This window comes from Brachyhypopomus gauderio, unplaced genomic scaffold, assembly GCF_052324685.1.
Source record: "Brachyhypopomus gauderio isolate BG-103 unplaced genomic scaffold, BGAUD_0.2 sc223, whole genome shotgun sequence".
NCBI classification, from domain to species: Eukaryota; Metazoa; Chordata; class Actinopteri; order Gymnotiformes; family Hypopomidae; genus Brachyhypopomus; species Brachyhypopomus gauderio.
This window is the reverse complement of record NW_027507044.1, coordinates 22,501-47,500: the sequence shown is the minus strand read 5'-3', so window position 1 is coordinate 47,500 and position 25,000 is coordinate 22,501. Positions and strand designations below refer to the sequence as shown.

Here is a 25,000-nt window from a genome sequence, read left to right as displayed (position 1 = left end):
CTGCTGCAAAGTGTCCCTGTCACAAATTGGTAGTTTCATCTCTCTGACTCTAGAGGGCACTGTCATCTGTCTGGCAGGACTGGCTGCACAGACACGAGTTTTGGCAGCTCCATCAATGAGTGCGCTGACATGCACTCAATAACCCGATAACAGCTAGAAAGCAGATTTAGTCAGTAATCTGATTAAGATGTTTATAGGCACTTCAGTAATCAGATGATGTCTGATGACATAAGTCTGGCAGTAACGCTGCATTCCTTATGCTGGTGTCTTCCCCATCAGACCTGCAGTCTCTCTGCACTGGATTCGTCAGCAAGGACGTTGGTGAGGGTTGGTGAGGGTTGTGAGAGTTTGCGAGGGTTTGTGAGGGTTTGTGAGTGTTTGTGATGGTTTGTGAGGGTTGGTGAGGGTTTGTGATGGTTTGTGAGGGTTGGTGAGGGTTTGTGAGGGTTTGTGAGAGTTTGCGAGGCTTTGCAAGGGTTTGTGAGGGTTTGTGAGAGTTTGCGAGGGTTGGTGATTGTTGGTGATGGTTTGTGAGGGTTGGTGATGGTTTGTGAGGGTTGGTGAGGGTTGGTGAGGGTTTGTGAGGATTTGTGAGGGTTGGTGAGGGTTTGTGAGGGTTGGTGATGGTTTGTGAGAGTTTGTGATGATTTGTGAGGTTTGGTGAGGGTTTGTGAGAGTTTGTGAGGGTTGGTGAGGGTTTGTGAGGATTTGTGAGGGTTGGTGAGGGTTTGTGAGGGTTTGTGAGGATTTGTGAGGGTTGGTGAGGTTTTGTGTGGGTTGGTGATGGTTTGTGAGAGTTTGCGATGATTTGTGAGGTTTGGTGAGGGTTTGTGAGTGTGAGGGTTGGTGAGGGTTTGTGAGGATTTGTGAGGGTTGGTCAGGGTTGGTCAGGGTTGGTGAGGGTTTGTGAGGGTTTTTGAGGGTTTGTGAGGGTTTGTGAATGTTAGTGAGGGTTTGTGAGGGTTTGCGTCATGTCTAGCTCCGCCCTTCCAATACTAGCTGTCATCTCTGTCCATGAGCAGTGTTTTCCTTTCCCTAGTCCCGCCCTGTTTCCATGCTTTCTCCGTCGACTGTCACGCCCCTGTACTGTGTTTCCCTGCCACTTGATTATTGCTCTCACCTGTGTCTTGTTTAGTCTTGGCGTTTCAGTGGATTTATTCCTTGTCGGTCATTGTCTGTAAGTTGGTCCTGTAACCTGCCTGTTCCTCCCTTAATTTCTCTCTCTCTCTCTCTCTCTCTCTCTCTCTGCTCTCTCTCTCTCTCTCTCTCTCTCTCTCTCTCTCTGTCTGTCCTCTCTCTCTCTCTCTGTCTCTCTCTCTCTCTCTCTCTTTCTGTCTCTCTCTCTCTCTCTCTCTCTCTCTCTCTGTCTCTCTCTCTCTCTCTCTCTGTCTCTCTCTCTCTCTCTCTCTCTCTCTCTCTCTCTCTGTCGCCCTTGCTCCCCATGTTCCATGATCACTGTATTTGATATCTGTTGCTGCCTATTGCGTGAGTTGTTGTGAACTTATGATTTTGTCATGGTTATCGTGTTTTCGCTTGTGAACTCCCTAATCGTGTGTGTTCCCCTTTACTTGGTTTTACCCCAATCATTTCAGTTGTTTGTCTTGTTTCTTTAATAAATTACCTCCTGCATTTGCGTCATGCCTGCCCAGTCTAACCGTAACAGTTTGTGAGGGTTGGTGAGGGTTTTTGAGGGCTGGCGAAGACTGGTGAGGATTTGTGAGTACGATATTTGGTGAAGGTTTACAATGTTTGGTGAGGGTTTACGATGGTTGGTAAGGGTTTGTGAGGGTTTAGGATGGTTTCTGAGGGTTGGTGAAGATTTGTGAGTGTTGGTATAATGTTTGTGAGGGTTTATGAGGGTTTATGATGGTTGATGAGGGTTAACAATGGTTGGTGAAGGTTTGTGAGGGTTAGTGAAGATTTGTGAGGGTTGGTGAGGGTTTGGCAGAGCTCAGGGATATTGGTAGGGTTGATTTAGAGGTTTGGTGACATTGCTCTGACATTGCTAGAGAGATTTGGTTTGACCACCTTATTAAACTAAAGTAACTAAAGTTAGTAACTAGTGTGAGATCACCTTGGACCTGATCAGTGTGGAGAAGATACCCCAGGGCAGGGGTGGACATTAACAACACTGTCACACTACAGGGGGATAGTGGCAATGTATGCTCTGTGCCAAAATCTTTTTTGGAATAAAATTTTCAACAGTCTGCTGCAAGTTGGGTACTGCAAACTTGGGTTTTCCCTGGACGCTTGACTGGATTTAGGGTTAAGGTGAAGGTTAGGGTGTTAGTGTTAGGATTAGAGTTTAGGGGTAGAGTGTTAGTGTTAAGGTGTTAGGGTTAGAATTTAGGGTGTTAGGGTGATAGGGTTAGTATTAGAGTTAGGGTTAGTGTTTAGGAAGTTAGAGTTAGGGTATTAGGGTTAGTGTTAGGATTTAGGACATTTGCCTGGACGTCTGATTCTTTAAAAAAAAACAAAACTGCACACGTTTTTCTAGCATAAAACTGAAATCTAGTACATCTGGCCTCTTTTCTGAGAATGCTCGTTTGACTGCAGCAGTATGATAATGATGTGGAAACCTCCGCCCCACATGATGGGATTGGTTCCTTAGGTTTGCTAAGGAAGGCGTGTATGAAACCCTGTTTGTCTGAGTCCATCATCTGGTCCAATGCCAAAGTATTCAACCATGGTGCTGACTACTGATTTCAGGGTTTCAGGTTTCTCAGGGTTTGTCTTCAAGCATAGATAAACACCACATGAACATGCTAAGAAGATTAACGTAGCACTTAGGCACGAAACGCTCATCAAACTTGGCAGCGATGGCCTCGTATCTTTGCAGTGCATCCTCCTCCAATACATCTGTGCTTCTGCACCCACAGATGGAGGAACAAACTCACCTGAACTGTGACACTCTGTCTAGCGTCAACACCACCTGAACGTGGGGAAAACTCTGACCCCATAGTGACTAGATGGCTGAGATATTTTGACATTTCAACACTGTTGGGTGCCAATAACACACTGAAACAAAGTTTTGCATGAGTGTAGGTAACAGAGCAGGTAGCCACAAACTCACGGCAGCCATAAAAGTCCCTGATCAAACACTAAACACTGGACCAACAATTTATGTTTCATGAGAGCAGACGGGGCCCCATCATGTGATACATAATAATAGTGTTATCTAGTCTATGAGCAGAAGAAGAGATATGGTCAGAGGGGAGGGGAGGAGAGAAGAGAGGAGGAGAGATGGGGAGGAGAGGAGAGATGAGGAGAGGGGAGGGTCATGACAAAAAATAGACTAGGGAAATGTCTTATATGTGTGTACACACATACACGCATGCATGCTCACACACAAAAGAGGTGTCGAGTAATTATGTAAAATACTTGTGTAACTTACTTAAGTACAGATTTTTATTCTTCAAACTAGCCACCTTTTGCCTTGATTACTGCTTCGCACACTCTTGGCATTCTCTTGATGAGCTTCAAGAGGTAGTCACCTGAAATAGTCTTCCAACAGTCTTGAAGGAGTTCCCAGAGATGTTTAGCACGTTGGCCCTTTTACCTTCACTCTGTGGTCCAGCTAACCCCAAACCATCTCGATTGGGTTCAGGTCCGGTGACTGTGGAGGCCAGTTGCTGTGGTAGCCATGCTGGTTCAGTATGCCTTCAATTTTGAATAAATCCCCATCCGTTCACCTTTTCTGCGTTGCACAAAGACACGGTGGTTGAAACCAAAGATCTCAAATTTGGACTCATCAGACCCCAGCACAGATTTCCACTGGTCTAATGTCTATTCCTTGTGTTCATTAGCCCAAACAAGTCTGTTCTGCTTGGTGCCTGTCCTTAGCAGTGGTTTCCTAGCAGCTATTTTACCATGAAGGCCTGCTGCACACAGTTGTTCTAGAGATGTGTCTGCTGCCAGAACTCTGTGTGGCATTCACCTGGTCTCTAATCAGAGCTGCTGTTAACCTGCGATTTCTGAGGCCGGTGACTCGGATGAACTTATCCGCAGCAGAGGTGACTCTTGGTCTCCTGTTCCTGGGGCGGTCCTCATGTGAGCCAGTTTCTTTGTAGAGCTTGATGGTTTTTGCGCCTGCACTTGGGGACATTTTCAAAGTTTTCCCAATTTTTCGGACTGACTGACCTTCATTTCTTAAAGTAATGATGGCCACTCGTTTTTCTTTACTTAGCTGCTTTTTTCTTTTTTCAAATTCTAACAGTCTATTCAGTAGGACTGTCAGCTGTGTATCTACCTGACTTCTGCACAACACAACTGATGGTCCCAACCCCATTTATAAGGCAAGAAATCCCACTTATTATACCTGACAGGGCACACCTGTGAAGCAGTAATCTACTTCTACTTTGAAGAACCGAGAAGACATATTTTCAGTTGTTTCAGACTTTTTTGTTAAGTATATAATTCCACATGCCTTTTTGATGCCTTCAGTGTGAATCTACAATGTTCATAGTCATGAAAATACAGAAAACTCCGAATGAGAAGGTGTGTCCAAACTTTTGGTCTGTACTGTACTGAAACAGGCAGCTTAGAGCATCTCTAGTTTTTCAACATTAACATTTTCAAATAACATTATAGTTATTATGGTTTTTAGAAAAATGTTTTTAGGAAGGTTTAGTGTACTATAGGCCCTGTAGTGTACTATAGTAGTGTGCTATGTAGTGTACTATAGGCCCTGTAGTGTACTACAGTAGTGTGCTATGTAGTGTACTCTAGGCCCTGTAGTGTACTATAGTGATGTACTATAAAGTGTACTATAGTAATGTACTATGTAGTGTATTCTATGCCCTGTAGTGTACTATAGTAATGTGCTATGCAGTGTACTATAGGCCCTGTAGTGTACTATGTAGTGTACTCTAGGCCCTGTAGTGTACTATAGTAATGTACTATATAGTGCACTATAGTAATGTACTATGCAGTGTAGTATAGGCCCTGTAGTGAGCTATGTAGTGTACTCTAGGCCCTGTAGTGTACTATAGTAATGTACTATGTAGTGTACTATAGGCCCTGTGTCACCGCTGAAGCTTTTGTCCTTAATGACATTTTTTTTGCTTACATTATTGTTACTTTTATCCTTTAAGTAGTTTTGAAACCAGTACTTTAACACTTTTACTTGAGTAAAAAGCTTAGGTTTTTCATACTTTTACTTCTACAGAAGTATTTTTAAACCTTAGTATCTATACTTCTACCTGAGTATTTACTGTGAAAATTCACCTTTGACACCTTTCTCTCTCTCTCTCTCACACACACACACACACACACACACACACACACACACACACACACACACACACACACACACACAAACATATAATGTTCTTCATGTCTAGTTGCCTTGATCACAGACTGGCAGTATTCAGACATAAACATTGTTTTATTCATTTCTCTGATCAGACTGTCTCCAGCCAATGTAAACAGTTTACACTCATCAGCCAACCCCCCCATCACTGCACCAGGTATATTTGGTATTTGGTATATTTTTCATACTGGGTCATTTCACTGAAATGAGCTATTAGATATTTTTTGTTTAATGTGAACACTTCTCTCTCCTGTCGTGTCTTTTCTGTTTTTAATAATAAGGAAAAAGAAACAAAGGCTGGTCCACCTACTGCCCCATCAGTCTCATAACTACCCCATCTCTCCCTCCACTCTGCCCTCCTACTGCCCCATCAGTCTCATAACTACCCCATCTCTCCCTCCACTCTGCACTCCTACTGCCCCGTCTCATAACTACCCCGTCTCTCCCTCCACTCTGCACTCCTACTGCCCCCTCTGTCTCATAACTACCCCATCTCTCCCTCCACTCTGCCCTCCTACTGCCCCCTCTGTCTCATAACTACCCCATCTCTCCCTCCACTCTGCCCTCCTACTGCCCCCTCTGTCTCATAACTACCCCGTCTCTCCCTCCACTCTGCCCTCCTACTGCCCCATCAGTCTCATAACTACCCCATCTCTCCCTCCACTCTGCCCTCCTACTGCCCCCTCTGTCTCATAACTACCCCATCTCTCCCTCCACTCTGCCCTCCTACTGCCCCCTCTGTCTCATAACTACCCCATCTCTCCCTCCCCTCTGCCCTCCTACTGCCACCTCTGTCTCATAACTACCCCATCTCTCCCTCCACTCTGCCCTCCTACTGCCCCGTCTCATAACTACCCCATCTCTCCCTCCACTCTGCCCTCCTACTGCCCCATCAGTCTCATAACTACCCCATCTCTCCCTCCACTCTGCCCTCCTACTGCCCCCTCTGTCTCATAACTACCCCATCTCTCCCTCCACTCTGCCCTCCTACTGCCCCGTCTGTCTCATAACTACCCCATCTCTCCCTCCACTCTGCCCTCCTACTGCCCCGTCTCATAACTACCCCATCTCTCCCTCCACTCTGCCCTCCTACTGCCCCGTCTGTCTCATAACTACCCCATCTCTCCCTCCACTCTGCCCTCCTACTGCCCCGTCTCATAACTACCCCATCCCTCCCTCCACTCTGCCCTCCTACTGCCCCCTCTGTCTCATAACTACCCCATCTCTCCCTCCACTCTGCCCTCCTACTGCCCCGTCTCATAACTACCCCATCTCTCCCTCCACTCTGCCCTCCTACTGCCCCCTCTGTCTCATAACTACCCCATCTCTCCCTCCACTCTGCCCTCCTACTGCCCCGTCTCATAACTACCCCATCTCTCCCTCCACTCTGCCCTCCTACTGCCCCGTCTCATAACTACCCCATCTCTCCCTCCACTCTGCCCTCCTACTGCCCCCTCTGTCTCATAACTACCCCAGTGAGTCATTATGTCTCGAGTTGCAGAGTTTACTTCATATTCTCATCTCATTAATCTCCCTCCATGTTCAGTCTGTCTGTGTTTACTCCTCTAATCCTCCGTGTTTATAATTTCTCTTTTTCTACCAGTCACTTTGACTCGTTTTCTTATCACTCTTTCACAGTTAGGCACTCTTCTTGCTCACGTGTTCCCACGTGAGTGCATTCGCATGGATGTACTTTATATTCACGTTTTTATCTAATTCTGCATGCAGTCCAAAGGACAGGAAGCGTGTGTGCGTACGTGTGTGTGCGTATGTACGTGTGTAAGCTGCACATGTTTGTTTATTTACGTGCGAGTATGTTTATGTTTGCTAGTGTGTGTCTTTATCTAATTGCAGTAATGGGTTTAGTCAGTAAACACGAGGAGGCAACACATGTCTCTTCCCCCCCTCAACGTGTTTCACTCTGAATTAAAACCACGGTCTCTCTGTCTCTGTCTCTCTGTCTCTTGGTCTCTCAGTCTCTTGGTCTGTTTGTCTCTCTGTCTTGCCATTAAAAATGGCAGCTGGTTTGGTTTCTCATCAACTTAGCACAGTATTTTCTGTGGGAACCTCCACAGACTCCAAATGTTGCACCAGTTGTGGTCCAGAGCCCTAATAAACCTGCCACGTCTCGTCCCTGTCATCTCTACTCTCTGTCTTCTTTGTCTACTACACAAGTTGACAGGCATCTTAAGGTTTGAACGGAGGTTCATGCATTAGCCCAGTTCAGGAGTCTATGGGCTCTACAGAGTGAGCCAGCTGTTCACAACAACAACAACATCAACAACAACATCAACAGCAACATTGACAAGAAGAAGAAGCCTGTTAGGCTCCTGAAAATAAACTTAAATGTACACGGCGAGACAAACAAACAAACCTGTTATGTTTTATTGCATATAACCCTGATTATAAGAATCAGGTTGTGCTGTCACCATCATGCAAGAGAGGCAGAGACAGAGAGACTGTGTGTGAGAGACAGAGAGAGTGTGTGTGTGTGTGTGTGTGTGTGTGTGTGTTGAGGGGAGACATGGTTAAGTAGAAGATCAGAGTGGTCTTCCCCATCTTCCTAAAGCAGTTAGAGGACATTATTATTCCTTTGTGAGCCCCTCACCCTGTCATGAGTGTGGGACTCTCAGCACGTGAGAGTACATGGCAGACATAACTACCATCACATTAAATGTGGAATAATGAAATAAGAAAACTGGCTCACTGTTGGTGTAGGTTCACATATTATTGCTCATTTACTTTGTTGTAAAATAGTTTATGCACCTTTTAGCGACACTTTAGTGACAGAACCGGGAATGGAACCTTCCACCACAAACAAGCTAATTAATGAGGTAATTTTAGATTGGTACAGTAAGATATGTTACTCCGTGATGTCTTCCTCATTAGTGGTAACGTTACTCACGTACGTAGTGAACCAACAAGCTAGCTGGCTGTGTTCCCCACCACAGCAGGCAGAAGGTCTCGTGGTTGTCCACGTAAGGCAAACGAGACACGCGGGACACAATTAAGAAGCTTACGTGCAGATTACGATGCACAGGGAATCAATCTGTCATTAATCATTTCCTTCACAAGATTTCAGAGCTCTCACACAACATGAGTGAACCACAAATGAACTGCACTAAGACCTCGGGAGGGGGGTTTGTAAGAGAAATCATGAATCTTACACCACTTGAAATGCTGAAATGGCCCAAGTTTTTCACAAAGGCAAATATAGCCAGAGTCAAATGGAATAATTCATTATCGTTTAAAAAATGCAGATGCAACATTAAGAATATTCAACATTCAATCTGAACAGAAGTAATACGAAAATTAGAGGGGGGTTTTGGTAGAATTTGTAAAAAAGAAAAAAACTCATTTATGTAAATTCTTATGAGGCAGTAATAGACAGTGCAGGTTTGTTTCTGTAGCAGCTTCCTGTGTGAGCCGTTACTCTAAAGTCCAGATGCTGATCCTAGTGGCTGCAGTGAAAGTGAGTGAGGCGTGTCTAGAGACTCCACCGTCTGCCGTAGGAAACATTACTCAAGCTCACATGACAGCGAGCACTGAAGGTGAGGACCTCAACGCTGAAGAAGACGTGAGCTACCAGACTTAGTGTTAAGCTTCTGGTATCACATTAACCCTCTGGTATCTGGTATCTTAGCGTTAGCCCTCTGGTATCTGCTGTTTGGGTCTTGCACGCTGCTGTATCACAATGTCTATCCAAACTCCACTAGCCTGGAAACCCCAGGCACTCATGTGGAGAGCCATCAAGCTAAGCCCTTCAATTCAGTGACTCATAGGTGATCCATATCACCCAGAATTGATTGAATCCACTGGTTCTATGTTTGGTTATCTCCCCATGTTTTAATCCCAAATCTGCTCAGTTCCTGTTCTATATAGCCTGTGTTGTGTCTGACAGTGTGTTGTTCGTAGTGTGTTGTATGTAGCATGTTGTATGTAGTCTATTATATGTAGGGTGCTGCATGTATTGTTTTGTATGTAGTCTGTTGTATGTATTGTGTTGTATGTAGTCTGTTGTATGAATTGTTTTATATGTAGCCTGTTGTATGTAGCGTGTTGTATGTAGTGTATGTTATATGTTCATTACCAACCTCTGGTTGCTGTACTTTAGACCTCAGAATCCCATCGTAACAGTCTGCTCTGGTGATGATCTTTGCATGTTTAACTAGACTTTTAGTTTTAGCCACAAACCTTTAAATGTATAAATGTCTTCTCACAGTTTGCTTCTCTTGTCATAGTTGGAAAGGTGACCAGTTCTGAGCCAAAGTTTGTAGAGTAAATCAGCCATTTTTTGTGACAAACAGAATAATTGTAGAGTGAGAAATGACAGCTGTCTTTCTTCACGTGTGAGGGTGGAGGCTCCACTCACTGAGCTAGACGTGAGTGCAGGGGGAATGATGGCTAACAACAACACAGCTAACACACTGTCCACCCATCCACTGATGTCTGGATTTATTTGTGCGTGAGTGTGTGTATCTGTGTGAGTGTGTGCATGAGTGTGTGTGTGCCTGAGTGTGTGTATGTGCATGTGTGTGTGAGTGTGAGTGTGTGTGTGTTGGTGTTAGTGTGCGTGAGTGAGTATGTGTGTGTCTGTGTGAGTGTGTGTGTGTGTGTGTGTGTGTTAGTGTTAGTGTTGGTGTGTGTGTGTGAGTGCATGTGTCTGTGTGTGTGTGTGTGTGAGTGTGTGTGTCTATGTGTCTGTGTGTGTGTGTGTGTGTGTGTGTGTGTGTGTGTGCGCGCGCGTGAGTGTGTGTGAATGTGTGTGTGTGTGTGTGTGTGAGTGTATCTGTGCCTGCTATATGGCTGCAGTTATTTCTAGAAGTATTTATGTTAGGGTGGAGTGCTGACTGGCGTTGCCTCTCCAGCTGTCTCCATGCCTGGGAGATTGTGGGTGGGTGTGTGTGGATGTGGGTGGGTGGTGTGGGTGATGTGTGTGGGTGGGTGTGCAGGTGTGGGGGTGTGGGTGGGTGGTGTGCAGGTGTGGGGGGGTGTGGGTGAGGTGTTTATGGTGGTGTGTATTTGACGCTTGGTCTGACAGTAGGTAATTGGTTTCCTCAGACTCTTCCCTCTGCTTTGAAGAAGCAACAGAAAGCAATTTGAGCAGCATGTCAGTTCACATCTGGACACACGGACACACACACACACACACACACACACACACACACATCCCTTTTTAGAAGGAGGAGATTGACCATGTGCTAAGCACACTGTTATTATTTTCACCCACAACTGTCCTTGAACTGTAATCATATGAATGATTCAGATTTACAGACCAAACAATAAGTGGTTAAATAACCAGAAACATGATGATCACACATCAGTCAGAACTGCCATTGTAGAATGGGGATAACATACTGGTCCTCTATAGTGGGATCACACACTGGTCCTCTATAGAGGGATAACATACTGGTCCTCTATAGGGGGATCACATACTGGTCCTCTATAGTGGGATCACACACTGGTCCTCTATAAGGGGATCACACACTGGTCCTCTATAGGGGGATCACATACTGGTCCTCTATAGGGGGATCACATACTGGTCCTCTATAAGGGGATCACATACTGGTCCTCTATAAGGGGATCACATACTGGTCCTCTATAGGGGGATCACACACTGGTCCTCTATAGGGGGATCACACACAGGTCCTCTATAAGGGGATCACATACTGGTCCTCTATAGGGGGATCACATACTGGTCCTCTATAGGGGGATCACATACTGGTCCTCTATAGGGAGATCACACACTGGTCCTCTATAAGGGGATCACATACTGGTCCTCTATAGGGGGATCACATACTGGTCCTCTATAGGGGGATCACATACTGGTCCTCTATAAGGGGATCACATACTGGTCCTCTATAAGGGGATCACATACTGGTCCTCTATAGGGGGATCACACACAGGTCCTCTATAAGGGGATCACACACTGGTCATCTATAGGGGGATCACATACTGGTCCTCTATAGGGGGATCACATACTGGTCCTCTATAGGGGGATCACACACTGGTCCTCTATAAGGGGATCACACACTGGTCCTCTATAGGGGGATCACATACTGGTCCTCTATAGGGGGATCACATACTGGTCCTCTATAGGGGGATCACATACTGGTCCTCTATAGGGGGATCACACACTGGTCCTCTATAAGGGGATCACATACTGGTCATCTATAGGGGGATCACATACTGGTCCTCTATAGTGGGATCACATACTGGTCCTTTACAGGGGGATCACATACTGGTCCTCTATAGGGGGATCACATACTGGTCCTCTATAAGGGGATCACATACTGGTCCTCTATAGGGGGATCACATACTGGTCCTCTATAGGGGGATCACATACTGGTCTTCTATAAGGGGATCACACACTGGTCCTCTATAAGGGGATCACATACTGGTCCTCTATAAGGGGATCACATACTGGTCCTCTATAAGGGGATCACATACTGGTCCTCTATAGGGGGATCACACACAGGTCCTCTATAAGGGGATCACACACTGGTCATCTATAGGGGGATCACATACTGGTCCTCTATAGGGGGATCACATACTGGTCCTCTATAGGGGGATCACACACTGGTCCTCTATAAGGGGATCACACACTGGTCCTCTATAGGGGGATCACATACTGGTCCTCTATAGGGGGATCACATACTGGTCCTCTATAGGGGGATCACACACTGGTCCTCTATAAGGGGATCACATACTGGTCATCTATAGGGGGATCACATACTGGTCCTCTATAGTGGGATCACATACTGGTCCTTTACAGGGGGATCACATACTGGTCCTCTATAGGGGGATCACATACTGGTCCTCTATAAGGGGATCACATACTGGTCCTCTATAGGGGGATCACATACTGGTCTTCTATAAGGGGATCACACACTGGTCCTCTATAAGGGGATCACATACTGGTCCTCTATAGGGGGATCACATACTGGTCCTCTATAAGGGGATCACATACTGGTCCTCTATAGGGGGATCACATACTGGTCCTCTATAAGGGGATCACATACTCTATAGGGGTTTCACAAACATTCTATAAACAAATCACTTTGCAAATATTATATTTCATAATAAATGATATAGGGGAGTGGATTTATTAAAATCTGTGTGTATAAGACACTTTAAGTAGCCACCACCTCCGGGCTGGCTGAGCTGAAGAGGTTCCCACTGAATTCTGCTGATTCTGCAGAGACGTCACGGTTGTGTCGTATGGAGAAGGTCTTTCCTCTCTAACCACACACGTACGCGCATGTGGCTTATAGCCAGACTTCTAATTCAAAGGAAAATGCAGTTTAAGCAGAAAGGGTAACCGTAACACTCATGTCAAACCTGTACTCAGGGCAGTGTGTGTGTGTGTGTGTGTGTGTGTGTGTGTGTGTGTGTGTGTGTGTGTGTGTGTGTGTGTGTGTGTGTGTGTGTGTGTGTGTGTGTGTGTGTGTGTGTGTGTGTGTGTGTGTGTGTGTGATAGAGAACTGGCTGGAGTGCTTTGGCTGGAGTGCTTCTCAAACTGATCTGTTGTGGATGTTTCCAGCTGAAGCCTTAAGGCTGTTTAAACAGTGAAGTGTGTCCAGTACACACCTGAACACTCAGCTCTATAACACAGTATGCACCTGAACACGTAGCTCCATAACACAGTACGCACCTGAACGCTCACCTCTATAACACAGTATGCACCTGAACACGTAGCTCTATAACACAGTACGCACCTGAACGCTCACCTCTATAACACAGTATGCACCTGAACACGTAGCTCTATAACACAGTACGCACCTGAACACTCAGGTCCATAACAAAGTACGCACCTGAACACTCAGCCCTATAACACAGTACGCACTTGAACACTCAGGTCCATAACAAAGTACGCACCTGAACACTCAGCTCTATAACACAGTACGCACCTGAACATTCAGCTCAATAACACAGTACGCACCTGAACACTCAGCTCTATAACACAGTACGCACCTGAACACTCAGCTCTATAACACAGCACACACCTGAACACTCAGCTCTATAACACAGCACGCACCTGAACACTCAGCTCTATAACACAGCACACACCTGAACACTCAGCTCTATAACACAGTACGCACCTGAACACTCACCTCTATAACACAGCACACACCTGAACACTCAGCTCTATAACACAGCACACACCTGAACACTCACCTCTATAACACAATACGCACCTGAACACTCAGCTCTATAACACAATACGCACCTGAACACTCAGCTCTATAACACAGTACACACCTGGACACTCAGCTCTATAACACAGTACGCACCTGAACACTCAGCTCTATAACACAGTACGCACCTGAACACTCAGCTCTATAACACAGCACACACCTGAACACTCAGCTCTATAACACAGTATGCACCTGAACACTCAGCTCTATAACACAGTACGCACCTGAACACTCAGCTCTATAACACAGCACGCACCTGAACACTCAGCTCTATAACACAGTACGCACCTGAACACTCAGCTCTATAACACAGCACACACCTGAACACTCAGCTCTATAACACAGAACACACCTGAACACTCAGCTCTATAACACAGTACGCACCTGAACACTCAGCTCTATAACACAGAACACACCTGAACACTCAGCTCTATAACACAGTACGCACCTGAACACTCAGCTCTATAACACAGCACACACCTGAACACTCAGCTCTATAACACAGCACTCACCTGAACACTCAGCTCTATAACACAGTACGCACCTGAACACTCAGCTCTATAACACAGCACACACCTGAACACTCAGCTCTATAACACAGTACGCACCTGCACACTCAGTACTGCATGTGTAACCGAAGGCACAGATGAGAAAGCAGAAATGGAAAGAGCTAATTAAGCCATTGCTAATTAAGACAGCGCAAATTAAGGAAGCACTAATGAAGTTGGCTGTAATTAAGACTGCGCTAGTTACATCTTGCAGAACGTAGCATAACTGTAGAGTGGAACAACTCAGTCGTCTATAAACAGCCTGACAAACACAAACCGTGCTGATGATGTTTACTGCACACTGGCAGTAATCATCAAACACAAAGTGTGTACAACGCCTGCCCTTTTTCCTTCAGCCGTATTTGACATATTTCCCTTCCCGCCTACGTTGACGTGTGTAGAGCACGCTGGTCTAGCCTTGTCTTGCTTATCTAGACACACAACACTCACTGACTGGCTTTGATTCACCTCAGAAGCGACTCATCAGGTCAGTGGACTGGAAACGCGTTTCCCTCCAAACCAAAGACAGCACAAGCTCCCAGTTCTGCACAATTTGTAGAACTGCAGGCAGTAACTGACAGATGTGTGTGTGACGTGGGGTTTCTCTGTAAGTGCTGTGCTTATAGAGTGATAGCCTCTAGGTTTTTGTGCGAGTGCTTCTCCTCCGGAACATTCCACTGATGTCCACTGATGAGCTTGTCAGGTTGGCAGTCTCAGAGGTTTCACGTCTTCCTGTTGGTCACCTCCTTCTTTTGTCTGAGCACAAACACTGTTTAGCATCTGCCACTCACAGAGGTCCCACCAGAACGAGAGAGAGAGAGAGAGAGAGAGAAAGAGAGAGAGAGAGAGAGAGAGAGAGACCAGAGCCGTTCTCCCTCACTCAGACTGTTGTGACCCATCTCTCATAACCTGACCATCAGACTGTAGTGATCAGACTGTAGTGATCAGACTGTAGTGAACATATTCAGGGTCATGAGAGTCCAGTTAGCTTATAGCACAGTTGTATAAACATCACTGGTATTGCTGGCTACTCACGCACACACACACACACACACACACACACACACACACACACACACACACACACACACACACACACACACAGATAAGCATCTGAATAACTGCACACACACCCTGTGACCCTGGAAGCCAAATGCACATTTGCTCAACTGAAACTCCATTACCACGGCAACACCCTACCACGATCCATCTGTGTGCGTGCGTGCATGAGTGTATGTTTGAGTGTGTGTGTGTTCGTGTGAGTTTGTGTGTGTCTGTGTGGGTGGTTGTGTGTGGGGGCTGAGTGTGTGTGTCTGTGTGTGGTTGTGTGTGAGGGGGGTGAGTGTGTGTGTCTGTGTGTGTGGTTGTGTGTGTGGGGGTGAGTGTATGTGTGTGTGTGTGTGTATGTGTGTCTGTGTGTGTGGTTGTGTGTGAGTATATGTGTGTGTCTGTGTGGTTGTGTGTGTGTGTGGTTGTGTGTGTGTCTGTGTGTGTGTGTGTGTGTGTGTGTGTGTGTGTGTGTGTGTGTGTGTGTGTGTGTGTGTGTGTGTGTGTGTGTGTGTATGCATGTGTATGTTGTTGTCTGTTGTTGTGTGTGTAGGGTAAGGGTTAGCTTCCTCTGGCCTATCACTTCACACCCCTGTGACATCACCCTATCACCTCCACCTCATTACCTCCACCACCCCAGCCTCCAGCCTCCATCATCCCAGCCTCCAGCCTCCACCACCCCAGCCTCCAGCCTCCACCACCCCAGCCTCCAGCCTCCACCACCCCAGCCTCCAGCCTCCATCATCCCAGCCTCCAGCCTCCACCACCCCAGCCTCCAGCCTCCACCACCCCAGCCTCCAGCCTCCACTACCCCAGCCTCCAGCCTCCACCACCCCAGCCTCCATCCTCCACCACCCCAGCCTCCAGCCTCCACCACCCCAGCCTCCAGCCTCCACCACCCCAGCCTCCATCCTCCACCACCCAGCCTCCAGCCTCCACCACCCCAGCCTCCAGCCTCCATCATCCCAGCCTCCAGCCTCCACCACCCCAGCCTCCACCACCCCAGCCTCCAGCCTCCATCATCCCAGCCTCCAGCCTCCACCACCCCAGCCTCCAGCCTCCATCATCCCAGCCTCCATCACTCCACCTCTTGCAAAACTGCCCTGTGGTTCTGTGACCCTCCACAGGGTTTAAAAGCAGAGGCACCACCATACAAACAAACCCACATTCCCACTGTAGCATATTTACATATCTGGTAGAGCACACTAACAAATGTTCTACACTGTGTGTGTGTGTGTGTGTGTGTGTGTGTGTGTGTGTGTGTGTGTGTGTGTGTGTGTAAGTGAGGAAGAGGGAGAGAGAACGGAAATGTTTCATCTTCTATTTTGAGAGTGTTGTCTGTAGAGACACTAATAGTTGACTGTTGTCCCACACCTTTATATATTTATTTATGTATGTATACCTTCAAAATCAAAGCATGAAAGTTTACCTCCCACACTATGCACTACTGAAGATGCATACACACATGATCACACACACACCTAGATTCATTGCGTGTGTGTGCATCTGTTGTGGGGTAGAGGACAGGGCAGCCATCTGGTTAGAGCCCTGCACACCCTGAATAATGTGTGTGTGTGTGTGTGTGTGTGTGTGTGTGTGTGTGTGTGTGTGTGTGTGTGTGTGTGTGTGTGTGTGTGTGTGTGTGTGTGTGTGTGTGTGTGTGTGTGCGCTATTGTTAATCGTGCAGAACTAAAGACTTTCTGCCATGTGTAGTGTGTCCATTTGGTGGTTCTGACTCACTGACTCTTACTGAACAAAGACTAAAATCACCAGCACACTAACTCTCAGTGCTTCACACACGCACACATTCACAGTGTACACAGTGTATTTAAGATTTTGTTCCCTCTCTTCATTCTCTCTCTCTCTCTCTCTCTCTCTCTCTCTCTCTCTCTCTCTCTCAGGCTGTAGATAATGACTTTGGCACATTTGGTGTAGTACGTTACTACTTCAGTGATGATCCAGACCAGTGAGTTTATCCTTGCTTCCACTGTCATTAACTCCACACCACCCTGGTAGCTCCACCCTCTACCTGATTTTCTATGATTGCTACATTACTCCACCCCCAGGTTTTCATTGGACGCTGAGACAGGCTGGGTGACTCTCCGAGACCGGCTGGACTTTGAGCTGGTGCGGCGCTACACACTGACGGTGCTGGCTCGTGACGGCGGTGGTGAAGAGACCACCGGCCGTCTGCGCGTCAACGTGGTGGACGTGAACGACAATCCCCCCGTCTTCCAGAAGGACAGCTACATGGGCTCCCTGATGGAGAACCAGCAGTCCCCACAGCAGGTGGCCCGCGTGAGGGTGAGTCTGTCCTGAAAAGAGTCACCTCCATGACCCGCGTGAGGGTGAGTCTGTCCTGAAAAGAGTCACCTCCATGACCCGCGTGAGGGTGAGTCTGTCCTGAAAAGAGTCACCTCCATGACCAGCGTGAGGGTGAGTCTGTCCTGAAAAGAGTCACCTCCGTGAGTGTCATACACAGCTTCACCAGCACTAACTGTATATACTCCACCTGTTCACCTGATCATCATAGCTGTATATTATCAGACTTCTTTGTGGAGTAGATGAAAATGTAAGAATGTATAGATAGGGTGTTAGACACCCAGAACTTCATATTAAAGGAGCAACAAGCATGATGTATTTATGGATCAAAATGAGAACTCCTGGGTCTCAGGCTTAACCCCTAGTGTCTCAGGGTTAGAGTCTCAGAGTCACACTGTGACATGTCTCAGGTTTAAAGAGTCTCAGAGTCACACTGTAACGTGTCTCAGGTTTAAAGAGTCACACAGTCATAATGACGTGTCTCAGGTTTAAAGAGTCTCAGAGTCACACTGTAACGTGTCTCAGGTTTAAAGAGTCACACAGTCATAATGACGTGTCTCAGGTTTAAAGAGTCACAGTCACACTGACGTGTCTCAGGTTTAAAGAGTCACACAGTCACACTGTAACGTGTCTCAGGTTTAAAGAGTCACACAGTCACACTGTAACGTGTCTCAGGTTTAAAGAGTCACACAGTCATAATGACGTGTCTCAGGTTTAAAGAGTCTCACAGTCATACTGACGTGTCTCAGGTTTAAAGAGTCACAGTCACACTGACGTGTCTCAGGTTTAAAGAGTCACACAGTCACACTGACGTGTCTCAGGTTTAAAGAGTCACACAGTCACACTGACGTGTCTCAGGTTTAGAGAGTCACACAGTCACACTGACGTGTCTCAGGTTTAAAGAGTCACACAGTCACACTGACGTGTCTCAGGTTTAAAGAGTCACACAGTCACACTGTAACGTGTCTCAGGTTTAAAGAGTCACACTGTGATGTAGGGCTGAACGATTTTGGAAAATAATCTAATTGCAATTTTTTATCTATAAATTGCGATTGCGATTTAAAATCGCGATTTTTTCCATTGTTCCACTTCAGGAAACTCTGTTTTGGCATTTTTTATACAGCTCAGATACAGGGTTGCCGGGGGGGGGGGGGGGGGGGGGGTTTATTATATCGTGATCGATCGATCGCCTGTGGTTGGCGCCAGAGCGAACTATTAACTTTTTAGTCTAAGACGCTCAATGCATGAGAGTTGGCAACTCTGCAGGTATAGCAACTTGGCTAAAATATGTGCGCGAGGGCATTTGGTAGCGCATATCCAGTGTGTTTAACAAAGCCATGAAGCCGGGATTGTTCACTACATTAACGGGCATCATGTCTTTCACTATGAACTCCGTTACTGCCCGAGTTATTTCAGCGTGCCGCTTCCAATTATATCCATAAGGAGTTACACTTTCAAACGGTTCGGTCAGTGAACCCTGTCTGCTGGACCGCGGTCAAGCTATCCGCGCTTTTGCGATTCATCCGTGCTTTAAATCTTATTGCGCCTATATGCGAGATTTTACGGTATTTCGCTGCTCACCGCATACTAAAGCTGTAATAAGCGCAGAGAAACACTTTGGCGTATTTGAATGTCGTTGGCATTTTAGCCTTACAAATATGAGGCTTTGTGGTGTTTTTTTTTAATGCTGAAGAAGGTTTGTAGTGTTTCCTCGCGTCGTAGCGACAGTAGCAAGGCACGTTTTGCACAGTACCTGACGATGAGCAGCATCTTTTAAAAGCCAAAGTAATTTCACACAACTGATGTGCTGCCCCTCTTTGGTATTAGACTTTCAGTTGTGTCAGCTTCTGTCGAGACTGAAGCCATTGTGCAACAAGTTAAAGTGCGCTGTGTTAACTTCACTTCTCCACCTCCCTGCCTCCTGCTCGGGTTTGCTCCGTTCGTCCTCGGCACGGCTCGCTCCCAAGTCACGTGACCAGTTTAAATCGCAGCCTGTGCGATTAGACAATCGCGTTTTTAAAAATCGCGAAATTATCGCAAATGCAATTAATCGTTCAGCCCTACTGTGATGGGTATCAGGTTTGTCTCAGCTGGGTGGAAGGAGTGTTCAGTGATTTCCTCTGTTGCTAAGTAGCTTTATTCTTTCTCTCTTTCTCTCTCTCTCGTTACTCTAGCAAAACATCTGCCTGTTTTTCATCTTAATACCTAGACCTACACCAGACCAGACCAGACCAGACCTAGACCTAGACCTAGACCAGACCATACCAGACCTACACCTAGACCAGAGCTACACCTAGACCAGACCTAGACCAGACCTAGACCAGATATAGACTAGACCTAGACCAGATCTAGACCAGATCTAGACTAGACCTAGACCCAAGCAGTCTAATACTGCAACGGTAGGTGTCACAAAGACACAGCATTGTTTATAAATCTGTTTCAGAAGTTTTTTATTTATATTTATTTTAAATGTCATGTGCTTTTGAAGAATTATTACAAGAGTAATTTAGTACAGAAGTACTGAAATAGCAGCCATCAAATACATGTCACTGAGTGTTAAGAGCTTACATATCAGCTGATTGTGACCTTGGGCATCAGTAAAGTCCTGCTGTGTGTGCACTTTACACTGGAGGAACTACATTTCTTCAGACTACTTGGTCCCGTTCATATTGTTTTTATGGAATTTGGAATCAATATAGTGTGTGTGTGTGTGTGTGTGTGTGTGTGTGTGTGTGTGTGTGCGCGTGTGGTCGTGTGTGTGTCTGCGTGTGTGTCTGCGTGTGTGTGTGTGTGCGTGTGTGTGTGTGCGTGCGTGCGTGCGTGTGTGTGTGTGTGTGTGTGTGTGTGTGCAGTTAGATAACTGTAGTCCTAAAGCTACAGTATTCATATAGTGCTAAGATAATGGTTGTGTGTGAGCTGGATGTGAAGTGTCAGCTGTGTGTCCAACAAATGGCTAAAGAGAGAAGAAGAGGGGAGGAGAGGAGATGAGGTGAGAGGAGAGGAGAGGAGAGGAGAGGAGAGGCCAGGAAGAGGAAGGGAGGTGGGGAGAGGTGGGATGTAGAGACAGGGTAGAGGTCAAAACCCAGGTTTCTCCCCCTGGGGCAGAAGATAGTCCTGACTCTTTAAGGGGAGAATCTGATTTCATTCTCCATCACACAACCTCTGTTCCCTCAGTCCCTCAGTCAAATTTGCTTTTACCACAAACCATTTAAATAAAAGGAAAACATCAGAAAAAAATCACAAAGACTGTGGATGTGTTGCTAAAGAAACACATATAGTGTATGTCTGTGTTCAATAAATACACATGTAAGTGTTTTGTGCAGTGTGTGTGAAGTCCCCTCATCAGTTGCTAGGAGCAGTCCCACCTCCTGGATAAACCCAGGACTCCTGGATAAATGCAGGCTTTCTGGATAAACCCAGGTCTTCTGGATAAACCCAGGCCTTCTGGATAAACCCAGGTCTTCTGGATAAACCCAGGACTCCTGGATAAACCCAGGCCTTCTGGATAAACCCAGGACTCCTGGATAAACCCAAGCCTTTTGGATAAACCCAGGCCTTCTGGATAAACCCAGGCCTCCTGGATAAATCCAGGCCTTCTGGATAAACCCAGGACTCCTGGATAAACCCAGGCCTTCTGGATAATCCCAGGCCTTCTGGATAAACCCAGGTCTTCTGGATAAACCCAGGACTCCTGGATAAACCCAGGACTACTGGATAAACCCAGGACTCCTGGATAAACCCAGGACTACTGGATAAACCCAGGACTCCTGGATAAACCCAGGACTACTGGATAAACCCAGGCCTTCTCCAGATACAGGAGCATCCAATGCTTGGGTCTAATTTAATTTTGCTAAGTTTACATTAGAAAAAAAACATTAATTTTAGCATGTTTTATCATTGATTATCAGAATCATATTGATTGTCTCTGATTGTGTATTGTAAATACAGTAGTTTCATTTTTTAATATGAGCTGAATTGCTAGTTGGTTTGCCAAATGGGTTATTGTGCTGAATGCAGTTTAGTCACAGCCATGGGAATGATTTTCCCGTTAACAGTGTGAGCTGATATTTTCCTCCTTTATTTTAGGTCCCTTTAAGTCTCTTTTGTATTTGCTTGGTCTTGTTTTTGTTCTGGTTTCTGTTCCTTAAGTGTTGACCTGACAGTTTTCCTGTCAGCACTGATTTCAGCATTTCCTGTAGTAGTATGGAGGACCATTCTGGGGAATGACAGGTTTCACAGAAGCATGTCCACTTCCCTTTAAAGTATACACCAAATGCTCTTATGGATGGACGTTAAAAGCCCTCTGAGTGAGGACATGACACATGTTGTGCAGAGAAGCAGGTGTCTTCCCAGTGTGGAAGATTCAGGCACCTCCCAGTATTACGTCCCAGTATCATTGAGGCTGAGGTGACTGACACACAGCTAGGGTCCCTGAGTCCCCATTCTAACTGATTTGTGACTCTCTCTTTATCTCTCTCTTTCTCTCTCTCTTTCTTTATCTCTCTCTCTCTGCCATTGTCTCTGTCTAACACGCATGCACTTCCTTGGTCCAGAGTTCATGGAGTTAGCATAGCCACTTCCTCATCATGTCATTTGCATAAGCTCAGTGTCGCCTTTTCTCATTGGCACGTTGCCAATGTGGCATGGAACCCATTTCAGTACATCAGTACATCATCATCATCATCATCGTCGTCATCCTTGATCCCTGATCCTGCGTCTCTGTCAGTGTTTTATCCATTAGTGGTTTATCTGTTAGTGTTTTATCTGTTAGTGGTTTATCCATGTTAGTGTTTTATCTGTGTCAGTTTTTATCCATTAGTGGTTTATCCGTGTTAATGTTTTATCTGTGTCAGTGTTTTATCCATTAGTGTTTTATCTGTTAGTGTTTTTATCTGTTAGTGTTTTATCTGTGTCAGTGTTTTATCCATGTCACTGTTTATATCCATGTTAGTGTTTATGTCACACTGGGGCTGTTTAATATGTTGCATCACAGCATCTGAACTCTGAACCCTGTTGCATTAAAATCGTTATAAAGGTTTGTGATGATTGGCAAATATCTGTGTTTACTTTGTCATAGCTGAGCTGTGTGGTAAATCAGTAGTTGTAAACAGTAGTTGTAAACAGTAGTTGTAATCAGTAGTTGTAAACAGTAGTTACTTATGATTTAGACCCATTGATTTGCCAACAGCTGTTCTTCTTCTCTGTTTCTATCCCATTTTCTCTCTCCTTCTCTCTATCTCTCTCTTTCTCCATACCCTCTGCCTCTCTAATTCTCTCTCTCTCTCACTCTCTCACTCTCTCTCTCTCTCTCTCAGGCGACCGACGAGGACTCTCCCCCTAATAACATCCTGACCTACTCCATCATCTACGCCTCCCAGTTCCTGGGTTATTTCAGCATCAGCCTGGTGGAAGGATACGCAGGTATGGTGGAAGGATACGCTGGTATGTGGCCCTCAGGCTAAAGCAGCTGCCTTTCACACTTTAATGGCAATTTCACATACAGCCAAATGGCAGACACACTTGTGTCCCACTGCATGACCCCTGTTATTACCGGAGGCTTTTAGCCGAGCCTGCCCACGGGCAGCACTCGGGCTCCTGGAAGCGGCCGGATCTCTTTATGTGTGATGGATCGCTCCGTGGTGACGTGCGGAGTGATGTGAGTTCACTCTGCTCTCCTGTTCTCAGTCATCATGGTGATCAGACCTCTGGACTACGAGCAGGTTTCTAGTGGGATGATCTACCTGACCCTGATGGCCAGGGACGGGGGGAATCCAGCCCTCAACAGCACCGTGCCCATCACTGTAGAGCTGCTTGTGAGTACTGTAACCCCCCTCTTACATGTCTGGATGGGATGTTCAATAGGAATGTGGTTATTTGTAAAGTGCAATAGGCAAAAACCACAGTTCACAAACACCCAAACTCAAGGGTTTGGGGTTAGAGGGTTTGGGTTTACATGGTTAGGGTTTAGAGGGTTTGGGTTTACATGGTTTGGGTTTAGAGGGTTTGGGTTTAGAGGGTTAGGGTTTAGAGGGTTTGAGTTTACAGGTTTAGGGTTTACAGGGTTTGGGTTTAGCTGACAATAAATGCTGTTTCTTCTTACGTTCCTTTTAGTCACCAGTATAAACGCTTTTCCTGTATTAAATGGAAACCAGCAGGTACATTGGGCAAATACTGAATAATCATGCTTTAAGAAAACATACGCTACACAAATACATACAGCAGATGAATATACATGTGGTAGGATGTGACTCCCTGTGCTGATCAGTGTTCCCTCGTCCATACTGACATCTTATTGGCTGCTGAGATACTTAGCAACAGAGCAGGATAGGCAGAAAGCCTGACAAGGCCAGAACTATAGGGTAGATGTGCTTTTGATATGATGTCCAGTGTGTGTGTGTGTTTGTGTGTGTGTGTTATGGACAGGGTGCACAAAGTATGTGCGGTAATTCTGTAACGCTGCGCTACCTTCTTCATATCTGTGTGTGTGTGTGTGTCTCCCTCAGGATGAGAACGATAATCCTCCTGAGTTCAGCCAGCCATCATACATCGTCAGGATCTCAGAGAACATGGTTGCAGGTTCGTGTAAACCTTCATCTTCCAGGCTGGTGTTTTGAATCCCTTCAACATCAGACACGTTTCTCACATGAATCTCCAGTTTGTTCCTCCCCCAGCTAGCCCCACCCACTCACATTACTACTGTCACTGGATTGGTTGGTACGGTGTCAGCCAGACATGGGTGTGTGTGTGTGTGTGTGTGTGTGTGTGTGTGTGTGTGTGTGTGTGTGTGTGTGTGTGTGTGTGTGTTTGTGCGTGTGTGTGTGTGTGTGTGCGTGTGTGTGTTGAGGTGAGTCTTAGGTCAGTGGGATTGTTGATACTCTTGACTACAGATGTGGCCCATACTGCTCTGCCAAACACTCTCATAATCCAAAAATCCATAAACACTCTCATAATCCAAAAATCCATAAACACTCTGCAAGTTGAAATCATCAATGCAGGGTACAGACCCCATTACATTAATCTATTTTAGAACTTTGTCTGTCTGGCTGTCTGGTTATCTATATGTCTGGCTGGCAATTGGCAATCTGTCTGTCTGTCTGTCCATCTGTCAGGTTGTCTGTATACCTATCTGTCTGTCTCTCCGTCTGTGCGGGGAGTGTTTTTCTGTCTTTCATTCTACTGTTATCTTCTGTGACTGGACTCACGCCAATCACTCCATTATCAGTTAGAATGGGTCTGCAGTAATTGGTCCCCATCCTTCTCTCTCACTCTCTCTCTCTCTCTCTCTCTCTCTCTTTCTTTCTCTCTCTTTCTTTCTCTCTCTCTCTCTCTCTCTCTCTCTCTCTCTCTCTCAGGGGCCACAGTGTTGTTTGTGAACGCTACAGATCGAGATGCATCAAGAGAGTTTGGTCAGGCTTCTCTAATCTACTCACTGCAGGGTCCTACTGAGTTCAGACTGAACCCACGTTCAGGTAAACACACATACACATACACACATACTCACACACACACACACAAACACACACACATGCCCGCCCGCACACACAGGTAAACACATACACACATGACGAATACAC

The 25,000-nt window shown here is 46.1% G+C and overlaps 1 protein-coding gene across 2 annotated transcripts in view; it reads left to right on the top strand.

Annotated features, from left to right (window-relative positions):
- Positions 1 to 25,000, top strand: part of LOC143503270 (cadherin-23-like) — a 187,054-nt gene that overhangs the window by 142,565 nt on the left and 19,489 nt on the right. For both annotated transcript variants that reach the window (XR_013127198.1, XM_076995615.1), the window contains exons 13-18: positions 17,006 to 17,070; positions 17,171 to 17,408; positions 22,742 to 22,847; positions 23,112 to 23,239; positions 23,930 to 24,002; positions 24,779 to 24,895. Coding sequence is in view for 1 of the 2 variants with exons in the window: in XM_076995615.1 (XP_076851730.1) it covers positions 17,006 to 17,070; positions 17,171 to 17,408; positions 22,742 to 22,847; positions 23,112 to 23,239; positions 23,930 to 24,002; positions 24,779 to 24,895 (727 nt within the window). In the remaining variant the exon portion in view is untranslated. The remainder of the gene's footprint in view (positions 1 to 17,005; positions 17,071 to 17,170; positions 17,409 to 22,741; positions 22,848 to 23,111; positions 23,240 to 23,929; positions 24,003 to 24,778; positions 24,896 to 25,000) is intronic.